At 36.4% G+C, this 11,528-nt stretch overlaps 2 protein-coding genes across 2 annotated transcripts in view; both read right to left on the bottom strand.

The window, feature by feature from the left end:
• The window catches only part of LOC311292270 (lipoprotein lipase), a 632,457-nt gene that overhangs the window by 123,014 nt on the left and 497,915 nt on the right, over window positions 1-11,528 (bottom strand). The gene's annotated exons all lie outside the window — the stretch shown is intronic.
• The window catches only part of LOC311292272 (homer protein homolog 3), a 40,681-nt gene continuing 31,090 nt past the window's right edge, over window positions 1,938-11,528 (bottom strand). The window contains exons 7-10 of the mRNA XM_084411904.1: window positions 10,378-10,534; window positions 5,497-5,607; window positions 4,930-5,010; window positions 1,938-2,257 (exon numbers count right to left, since the gene is read on the bottom strand). Of these exons, the coding sequence (XP_084268030.1) occupies window positions 2,072-2,257; window positions 4,930-5,010; window positions 5,497-5,607; window positions 10,378-10,534 (535 nt within the window). The 3' untranslated portion in view covers window positions 1,938-2,071. The remainder of the gene's footprint in view (window positions 2,258-4,929; window positions 5,011-5,496; window positions 5,608-10,377; window positions 10,535-11,528) is intronic.

Here is an 11,528-nt window from a genome sequence, read left to right on the forward strand (position 1 = left end):
CCAGATATTAATTTAAATATTGGTTTGACAAGATTTTTGAGCACATGCACGATGACCGAGTAACTCACACTGGTAATACAATGTAAAACAAATTTATTTAGCAAGTTTTCGTTAAACTCGGAGAACATCACACACCGTAACAGACTTGGCTCTGGAGTTTTCCAGCTTGACTCTTAATAGTGTATTATGAAATCTACGGTCATAGTTTTAATCGAGAGCTGCAGAATATATGATCTCCCGCACACTAAAGATGCACGTGTGGAAAAACGAGTCTCTCGCATTCGTCCGAGTCAGACTTCCGATCGCTTGCAAAGCAGAAATGAGGAGATTCTGTCCTTGAAAAGAGTTCATAATCATAAATCACACATGCTTTCATTGTCCAAAAGATACAAAGCAGTACACATACTCAAGTACCGCATGAAGAAATACAAAAGTTTGACCCTAAAATCAACGGCGCCGGAAAGCAAACGAACACAAACCCTGTGGTTGTTTCAGGCTGTTGGCACTTAACACTGGTTTCTTGTGCTATCAATCACAAATACACTGTAAACGCAACGACACTAGATGCATTCAAGCACATTCAGCATCCATTCCTCAATGAACAACTACAGCTATTCTTATCGAAGTATAAACTCCCTTGAGAGATCTTAATATTCTATAATAACAGAGCAATTGTTTATGTCTACCTAATGTATATTTTTGTGGCAATGCTGCAACTATTTAATGCTTTCTTCTATCTATCCTAAGCATTCCACAGTATGAAGATTCGAGCTGGTCTTTGGTTTACACACTCCAGCTGTGAGCACATCCATATACAGAGAAAACACACACAGTACAGGCATTCAGAAAAAAAATATTTGTAAAAATAATAATTGATGACTTTGTCATATTTCGCTCGTCTCTCCCAAAAGTTTGGCATTTGAGCCACAAAGGTATTTGATACAAGTTAGTTTCGGTTCATAATATTCTATAGTAGAGTAATGATTCATATTTTTTTTTTTTAGCTTAATCTTTTAGTGTTGTTTTAGTTATTTTAAGGTGTCAGTGTTACAGTGTAATTATATATTTAAGTGCTGAGTAATATTAATTAACTACATGTAGGTTGGTTGAGAGTTAGTTGCATGTAATTATGCATAATTTACTGTTATTACTATGGTAAGTACATGTAACATATGTAACAAGGACACTGTAAAATAAAGTGTTACCCAGAAATGCATGAAGCTAAATTATTATTGAAATATAATCATTTTTTAATAGCAATCTGGGCCGAAACCAAAAAATCAGGATGCACTTGGCTTAAAACAGATATAATATAAATAATTTTATATAAATTTAAAAAAAACGTAATAATAAATTAATTAAACGTGTTTAATAATCAACACGCAAACAAAACTGAGTTGTACAAACATTTGAATTGCACATTATTTTTTATTAAATTTGGTTACACTTTATTTAAAGGTGTCAGCGTTACAGTGTAATTATATATTTCATTACTGAGTAATATTAATTAACTACATGTACTTACTATAGTTACGGGTTAGTTGCATGTAATTATGCATAATTTACTGTTTTTACTATGAAACATATGTAACAAGGACACTAAAATAAAGTGTTACCTTAAATTAATATTATTAAAAAATATAAATTTTAATTATTATATCATAATAATTAAAAATAATATTGTGAATGTAAAAAAGCAAAAATGAATCTTGTGTAAATACGATTATTTAACTTTTGTGCTGCCCTAAACTGAATTATTAATACTTTAAATTATGATTCGGAGAGATTTGCAATGCATTTGTGAATCATTTTTCCCTATTGTTCACGATTGTGTGACCTCTAACAAATAAAGATGAATACTTGTGGCATCACTAGTGTATCAAAAATAAAGCGTCTCCTCCTGTACCGTAACATCGCTGTTCGTGTTCGACCGACACTGAAGTTATTGCTAGAGTTTGAACAGAAAGTTTTCAGTGCAAAAGAAAGAAAGCAGGAGAAGTGAGAAGATACTGATAGAAACTAGTGAAGCTGAACTACTGAAGCCCTCGACGAGTGTCTCTCACGTCACACACTATTTACTGATGAGTTTGACCAGACTCTGTCGAAGGTCGTTGAGGTCGTAGATCTTGACGTCGAGGATCTGGACGACTCTCTGCACCTCGTTCTCGGCGCGCTCGCGGTCTTCCAGTGCTGAGGACAGGTTCTGCTCTGCGTTCTGCACACGCCGCTCCAGATCCATGTTACGCATCTCCAACTCCTGAAAACACATCACTGAGGTCACTGAGGTCACTGATTTAACAGGAATTAACCCTCTAATGTCTTCATATCGCACGTGCTCTCGTTGTTCAAGGTACACAGCGGCGCATGCTACATGAAGAAATATAAAAATGATACAAACATATATAGAAAAATATAGAAATATAAAACCTGATTCTCTACTGCATGGAGAAATATAAAATAAACAAATAAACAAATAAATAAATTTAGGAAAAAAAATATATATATATATATAAAAATATATAAAAAATATTTATAAAAATATAGAAATAAAAAATCTTATTCCATTCCTGCAATAAAAAGTGCTATAAAAATAAATAGAAAAAATATAGAAATATAAAACCTGATTCTGTACTGCATGAAGAAATATAAAAGTGCTATAAAAATATATAGAAAAAAATATAGAAATACAAAACCTTATTCTGTACTGCATGAATAAAAATAAGTTATACAAAAATATATAGAAAAAAATATAGAAATATAAAACCTGATTCTGTACTTAGCAACTGTACTACACAATTCTGTATTGGAATTGTGAATGTGAATGTGAATGTGATTGTGAATGCGATTGTGAATGTGACTGTGATTGGGATTGTGACTGAATGTGAATGTGATTGTTACTGTGAATGTGATTGCGAATGTGATAACGATTGTGATTGCGATTGTGAATGTGATTGCGAATGTGATTGCGAATGTGAATGCGATTGTGAATGCGATTGTGAATGTGTTTGTGAATGTGATTGTGACTGTGAATGCGATTGTGAATGTGATTGCGAATGTGAATGCGATTGTGAATGTGATTGCGAATGTGAATGCGATTGTGAATGTGATTGCGAATGTGAATGCGATTGTGAATGTGATTGTGAATGTGATTGCGATTGTGAATGTGTTTGTGAATGTGATTGCGAATGTGAATGCGATTGTGAATGTGATTGCGAATGTGATTGCGAATGTGAATGCGATTGTGAATGTGATTGCGAATGTGTTTGTGAATGTGATTGCGAATGTGAATGCGATTGTGAATGCGATTGCGAATGTGATTGCGAATGTGTTTGTGAATGTGATTGTGATTGCGAATGTGAATGTGATTGTGAATGTGATTGCGAATGTGATTGTGAATGTGATTGCGAATGTGAATGTGAATGTGATTGTGATTGCGAATGTGATTGCGAATGTGATTGCGAATGTGAATGCGAATGTGAATGTGATTGTGAATGTGATTGCGAATGTGAATGTGATTGCGAATGTGATTGCGAATGTGAATGCGAATGTGATTGCGAATGTGAATGTGATTGCGAATGTGAATGCGATTGCGAATGTGAATGCGATTGTGAATGTGATTGCGAATGTGATTGCGATTGTGAATGTGATTGTGAATGCGATTGTGAATGTGAATGTGATTGTGATTGCGAATGTGATTGCGAATGTGATTGCGAATGTGAATGTGATTGCGATTGTGAATGTGTTTGTGAATGTGATTGTGAATGTGAATGTGATTGTGAATGTGATTGCGAATGTGAATGCGATTACGAATGTGATTGTGAATGTGAATGCGAATGTGATTGCGAATGTGAATGTGATTGTGATTGCGAATGTGATTGCGAATGTGATTGCGAATGTGAATGTGATTGTGAATGTGATTGCGAATGTGAATGTGATTGCGAATGTGATTGCGAATGTGATTGCGATTGTGAATGTGATTGTGATTGTGAATGTGAATGTGATTGCGATTGTGAATGTGATTGCGAATGTGAATGTGATTGCGAATGTGATTGTGAATGTGATTGCGAATGTGATTGCGAATGTGATTGCGAATGTGATTGCGAATGTGAATGTGATTGCGAATGTGAATGCGATTGCGAATGTGAATGCGATTGTGAATGTGATTGCGAATGTGATTGCGATTGTGAATGTGATTGTGAATGTGATTGCGAATGTGAATGCGATTGTGAATGTGATTGTGAATGTGATTGCGAATGTGATTGCGAATGTGAATGCGATTGTGAATGTGATTGCGATTGTGAATGTGAATGTGTTTGTGAATGTGATTGTGAATGTGATTGCGAATGTGAATGCGATTGTGATTGCGAATGTGATTGCGATTGTGAATGTGATTGCGATTGTGAATGTGTTTGTGAATGTGATTGTGAATGTGATTGCGAATGTGAATGCGATTGTGATTGCGAATGTGAATGCGAATGTGAATGCGATTGCGAATGTGATTGTGAATGCGATTGTGAATGTGATTGCGATTGTGAATGCGATTGTGAATGTGTTTGAGAATGATTGCGAATGTGAATGCAATTGTGAATGCGATTGTGAATGTGAATGCGATTGTGAATGTGATTGCGATTGTGAATGTGTTTGTGAATGCGATTGTGAATGTGATTGTGAATGCGATTGTGAATGTGTTTGTGAATGCGATTGTGAATGCGATTGTGAATGTGATTGTGAATGTGATTGTGATTGTGAATGCGATTGTGAATGTGATTGCGAATGTGTTTGTGAATGTGATTGCGAATGTGAATGCGATTGTGAATGTGTTTGTGAATGCGATTGTGAATGTGTTTGTGAATGCGATTGTGAATGCGAATGTGATCGAGAATGCGATTGTGATTGTGTTTGTGAATGTGTTTGTGATTGTTCCAGCACCTGTAGTCTGTGTACGGCTTCTTCTCTCTCTCTCTCCAGCTCATGGTAGTTCGACTTCTTACTCTGGAGAATCCGGATTTCCTGAAATGAATTGAGATGCAATAATGTGCAGAAATCTCTAATACAGTGAGTCATTGCTGAAAGTGGTCCATGTTCTGTGTGTTTTATAAGCAGGAGTTTGAGCTGAAGATTACAGTGACTTTCAGGAAAGAACATCTGTAGGTCACTGGACTCTCCCCTCCATCAGGTGCGTGTGTGTGCGTGTGTGTGTGTGCGCGTTTGTGTGTGAGTGAGTGTCATTGAGTGAGTGAGTGTGTTTGTGAGTGTTTGTGTGTGTGAGTGTGTGTGTGTGAGAGAGAGAGAATTTGTGCGTGTGACTCTTTCTCTCTCTTTCTCTCTGTGTATGTGACTGTGTGTGTGTGAGAGAGAGAGAGAGAGAGAGAGAGAAGTGAGAGAGAAGAGAGAGTGAGAGAGTGTGTGTGTGTGTGTGTGTGTGTCTCTCTCTCTCTGTGTATGTGTGTCTCTCTCTCTTCTCTGTGTGTGTGTGTGTGTGTGTGTGTGTCTCACCTCATCCTTCGCCTTCAGTAAGTTCTCCAGCTCCTCCAGGGATTGAGTGAGTTCATCTTTGAGCATGTCACTGGGTCCCTGACCACCACCATGAGCCTCCAGCTCCGACACCTACACACACACACACACACACACACACACACACACACACACACACACACACACACACACACACACACACACACACACACACACACACACACACACACACACACACACACACACACACACACACACACACACACACACACACACACACACACACACAACAATAGAACAAAGATTTTATACACAACTCTAGGGTTCTTGACTCAACTTGAAAGCACACTTAAAGGTTCTATATAAGGAGAAACGTCTTCAATGATTGCACACAATACTGTTATGTTTAACAGATTATTTTTATATTATTTTCATGCGTACAAAAATGTATTTGACTTTTACATAACAGCCAGTTACATGATGTAACTGTTGCATAATTTACTGTTACTAATACAGTTAGTATTAATTCATGTAAAGCTGTAAAATAAAAAAAAGTGTTAACAAATGCTAAATAAAACAACTATTCTGCTATAGCAATCTCAATATAATTGTGAACCCTGTGTAAATATTTATCTTGCTATCCAGACCATGCACAATTTTCTTATTATTATTTAATATTATTAATGTTATTTTACCATCATTGAGACAGGGTTATTATAGTTAACAAACAAAAACTAAAACCATCAAAAAAATTGTTGCTTGAAATAAAAATAATCAACAAACTTATTTTATTTCTCATTTTCATTTAGTTGAACTTGATGTACTAAAATACCTATAACTGAAATATAAATTAATAAAAACTATAGACATATTTTTTTAAACAAAAACACACAGCAAAAGTCCTAAAACTTGAACTAAAATTATAACAGAAAAAAAACCACCTATAATAGTAATGCAATATTACTAAAATAACACTGACTGAGATACTATTATAATTTGTACTAATATTTCTGAATCTGATTTTTTTTTCTATCTACATTTTAATTTTAGTTAAAATTTTATTAATTTTGATGCGTGTTTTTGTCATTTTTATAAGTTAAAAAAATGATAACGATCTCTAGATTTCAATCTCCATCCAACAAAATCCTGTAGAAATACATGAATCACACAAAGCATCAGACTTTGAATAGAGACTCTTTTGTATGAACGCGTGTCAGAGAAACCTGTCTGGAAACACTCATTAATTAATTTCCTTCAGCTTTAATTCACAGAAGTGTCAGTTCTTCCAGAAAACAGGCTCTTATTGATATTTCTCAGCGATGGCAGAATGTTTTGAGGCTCAGATGAAAGAGGTAATGACTCACTCGTTTCTCTCCTCCTGCCTGTCCGTTTCTTTACAAACACATTGATGCGTAAAATCATTTTATAACTTCACTCAGACACATTACACAGAAGCTGCAGCATAATGGCCATCATAAAGCTGACCTACATACACACACACTGATTATTCACACATTATATTTGAATAATGCATTACAGACAGTAAAGGACACGCTCTTTAACCAGGTGTGATGCCACAAGTTATTGACTATAAATTCAGAAGTATAAAGTATAAATGCTGTGCAAAATTACAAACTCAAAGCTAATCAGGTCATATTTGATGTTTAATACACAGCTATAGTACACTATCTCTCATATGTTTGAGGTCGGTATGATTTTTTAAATGTTTTTGAAGGAACTCTCTTGCGTATGACAAGGCTGCATTTATTTTTATAATTATAATAAAATATAATTACAATTTAAAAATAAGTTTTCTATGTGAATATATGTTAAAATGCAATGTATTCCTGTGATTTTCAGCATCATTACTCCAGTCTTCAGTGTCACATGATCCTTCACAAATCATTCTAATATGATGATTTGATGATCAAGAGACATTTATGATTATTATCAATGTTGAAAACAGTTGTGTACTATTTTTTTCAGGATTATTGATGAATAGAAAGTTTAAAAAAAAACTGCATTTTTTGTTTAAAATAGAATCTTTTGTCACATTATAAATGTCTTTACTGTCACTTCTGATCAATTTAATGTGTCCTTGCCGAAAAAAATATTTCTTTCTCAAGAAAAAGTCAAATGTAACAAAAGTGGTGATTATGAAGAAATGTTTTTTTTGCTTTGAAACAACACACTTAGGATGAATCACCACAATAACACCAGAAATGTCTTTTAAAGAGGACCTGTTATGCTTTTGTCACATGTTCATCTTTGTTTAGTGTGTAATGTTGCTGAGCTCTTCTCTATATCAGTGTCAGTGTTTCTGAACTTCCTGAAACGCCTCCATTGTAGTCTCGAGTTTCGTCCGGGAACGAACACGTCACAATATTCCTCATTATAATAATTAATGCGCAGAATAAAGGGGCGGGGCCTGGTTGAGTTAGTTAGTAGTGTGTTAAACTGGCGGTTATGGTAAGGGACGGGACATTTCCCAAACACACTCGAAGCGCTCGACTAATCACAACACACTGCTCCAGCCGACCAATCATAGCACAGTGTGCTTTTCAGAAGGAGGGGCTTCATAGAGACAGGAACTAAACGGAGCGTTACTGACAGACTGGGAAGAGAGGAGCCGCAACAATGGAGAATATGGGGAATATAATGTGTTTTTTGAACACTGAACCATGAAAACCTGTTCTAGTAGAGCATGAAAACAAAATCAAGACTTTATAAAAGGGCATGGTATGACCTCTTTAAAGGTGCAGTGTGTGATTTTTAGCGGCATCTAGTGGTGAGATTTGCGAATTGCAATCGGTCAATAATTCGCGGCCTTTCCTTGAAATTTCAAACTCGAATGAGAGGCTACGGTGGCCGACGTAGGAAGCCGCGTCTTTTCCTGCTGCTTCTCATTCAAGTTAGTGATGAAACGCGCTCTGTAGCGCTGTCTGTTCGCTGTCGGCTACGGTAGAAACATGACGTCACGATATGGCGACCTTCATAGAAGGGGTGGCCGCGGTTATGTACATATAAATGACTCATTCTAAGGTAATAAAAACATAACGGTTCATTAAGTAAGGTCTTTATACACCACTGAAAACATAGTTGTGGATCTTATATTGCATTTCTGTCAATAGATCCTCAGAAATATCACACATTGCACCTTTAATAAAGGCCCTGATGACAATCAAATGTTTCTCAACACCATCTTTTATTCCATCCATTCAAGGTAAATGCAGTGCCTCTCTATCCTCCAACATTATAACCAAATACACTCACACTCACACTCACGAGGTCTTGGAGAGCCTTAAGAGGGACTGGCTTATTTTTAACCATGTAAAGTGCAAAAAAAGTTTCCCAAACGAGGGTCTGGCAGCTTCCCCTGGTGATATTTCAGTCCTCCGAACTAGGCCATTGAAAGTAGGATATCGCTGTCCTACAAACCACCCCACATCTCTCTCTCTCTCTCTCTCTCTCTCTCTCTCTCTCTCTTTCTCTCTCACACACCCTCTCTCTATCTCTCTCTCTCTCTCCATCTCTCTCCCTCTCACACACACCCCTTCTCTCTCTCTCTCTCTCTCACACACACTCCATCTCTCTCTCTCTCTCTCTCTCTCTGGTCCCTTAAGACATGAACCATTTTCAACCACCTGGTCGCCTGTTCTCGTCCCAAAGAGACGGAGCGAGATCGAGGGCTACCTCTCTCAAACACGAGTCCTGTTCTGAAGCGATAATGAGAGCAAACGGTGTGAAGAGAGAGACACGGAAAGGGTGATGATGACAATCCCATTCGGATCGATGGAGAGTCGGATCATTTCTTGCAGTTTTTTTGCTTTTTTGAATTTTTTTTTAAATTAAGATTTATTTAATGCTTTTGAAAGGGTCTCTTCTGCTCGCCAAGGCTGCATTTATTTAATCGAAAATACAGTAAAAATGTGAAATATTATTACAATTTAAAATAAGTGTTTTGTATGTGAATATATTGTAAAGTGTAATTTATTCCTGTGATCAAAGCTGAATTTTCAGCATCATTACTCCAGTCTTCAGTGTCACATGATCCGTCAGAAATCATTCTAATATATGATGATTTTGCAGTTATAATCAATTATTGGTGCGCAATTATTAATAAAGTTTCTTATTAATATCAGTGTTAAACAGAACAGAGTTTTTGCTGCTTAAAACATGACCATTTTTGACAGGATTCCTTTTCAATGAAAAATTAAGCTTTGCCATCACAAGAATAAATTACATTTTAAAATATAGTAAAATATTTTCCTTTAAATACTATTTTACTGCGTCATTTATCATCAAATAATGCAGTGTTGTTGAGCATAAAAGACTTGTTTCTTATTATTTCTAACTTTTGATCGGTAGCGTAAATGTATTAAAGTCCCCCTGTAATCAATAATTTGATCCCCTAAAACTCACCTTTGATCACTAAAATTAATTTTTTTCCAAATTTTTTTTTTCTTCATGCCTTAAAATATCTTGACTGTAACTCGACACCCTTGCCTCATTTAGTATACGCGGTTCTGAATATGCAAATGAGCCCCGCCTCCACTCACTCACTCAGCTCAGAGATCCACTGGTTGACGATCACACGTTGATCTGATTGGTTACAAGGTAGTTTGTGACGTCAGAAACACCAGCGATTTCAAAGTGTGTTTTTGAGACTGTCTTTGGTTCACTGCAGTTTTAAGGAGGAAATACTCAGCAATGGTGTCGACTTATGAATTTACACATGGTTTGTCTTAAAGCATATTAAAAACACCACATAGACATATAAACAACATTAAAAGCTGGATTTTCTCCACAGGGAGACTTTAATAAAATGTTTGGACTTGTTTCTCTTGCACTTTCAACCTTTTTCATGTTACACTGAAAGCATCTTATATTCTATATTTTCACCTGATCTCGTAATCTCTCGGTCTCGTCCTGATACGCCGCCAGCTGTTTCTTCCACTGCTCTACGTTGGCGTTTGCCTCATGAAGCGCCGCCACTAGTTTAGAGTTACTGTCCTGTAAGGTGAAGAGCTCTGCCTCCAGGTTCATCTCACAGATTGACCTGTAAGAGAAACGCTCAAAACATTCAATGTGTCTGATCATTTTAACCCTGTTGACTTTTAGTTGTAACCCTAAAATGAGCAAGAGTTACAGGGACTAAATAGTCTTTATTTTCCTTATTACAGACAAGGCTTAAAGGGTTAGTTCACTTCAGAATAAAAATTTCCTGATAATTTACTCACCTCCATGTCATCCGAGATGCCCATGTCTTTCTTTCTTCAGTCGAAAAGAAATGAAGGTTTTTGAGGAAAACATTCCAGGATTTTTCTCCATATAATGGACTTCAATGGGGTCCAAACGGGTTGAAGGTCCAAATGTGAGTTTCAGTGCAGCTTCAAAGTCTCGACACGATCCAGCCGAGGAATAAGAGTCTTATCTAGACAAACCATCGCTCATTTTATATACTTTTTAACCACAAATGCTGGTCTTGCACTAGCTGTGATGCGCCACACATTACGTCATCACGCTGAAAGGTCATGTTTGTGTTCTGGTTTAAAAAGGGCGAAAAATCTCATTTTCTCCTCCAACTTCAAAATCGACCGACATTGTTGTTTTACCTTTTGTTTATTTGTTTTGTTTGTAAAGGCCGTTTGACTTAGTCTTCGCTTTGTAAACACTGGGTCTGTTCTTCCGCCTATGTCACGCTTGACCTTTCAACGTGATTACGTAATGTGTGGCGCATCACAGCTAGTGCAAGACCAGCATTTGTGGTTAAAAAGTATATAAATGTTTATTTTTTTATAAAATTAGTAATGTTTGTCTAGATAAGACTCTTATTTCTCGGCTGGATCGTGTCGAGACTTTGAAGCTGCACTGAAACTCACATTTGGACCTTCAACCCATTGGACCCCATTGAAGTCCATTATATGGAGAAAAATCCTGGAGTGTTTTCCTCAAAAACCTTCATTTATTTTCCACTGAAGAAAGAAAGACATGAACATCTTGGATGACGTGGGGGTGAGTAAATTATTAGGACATTTTTATTCTGAATTGAA

This window comes from Rutilus rutilus, assembly GCF_951802725.1.
Source record: "Rutilus rutilus genome assembly, chromosome: 6".
Classification (NCBI taxonomy): Eukaryota; Metazoa; Chordata; class Actinopteri; order Cypriniformes; family Leuciscidae; genus Rutilus; species Rutilus rutilus.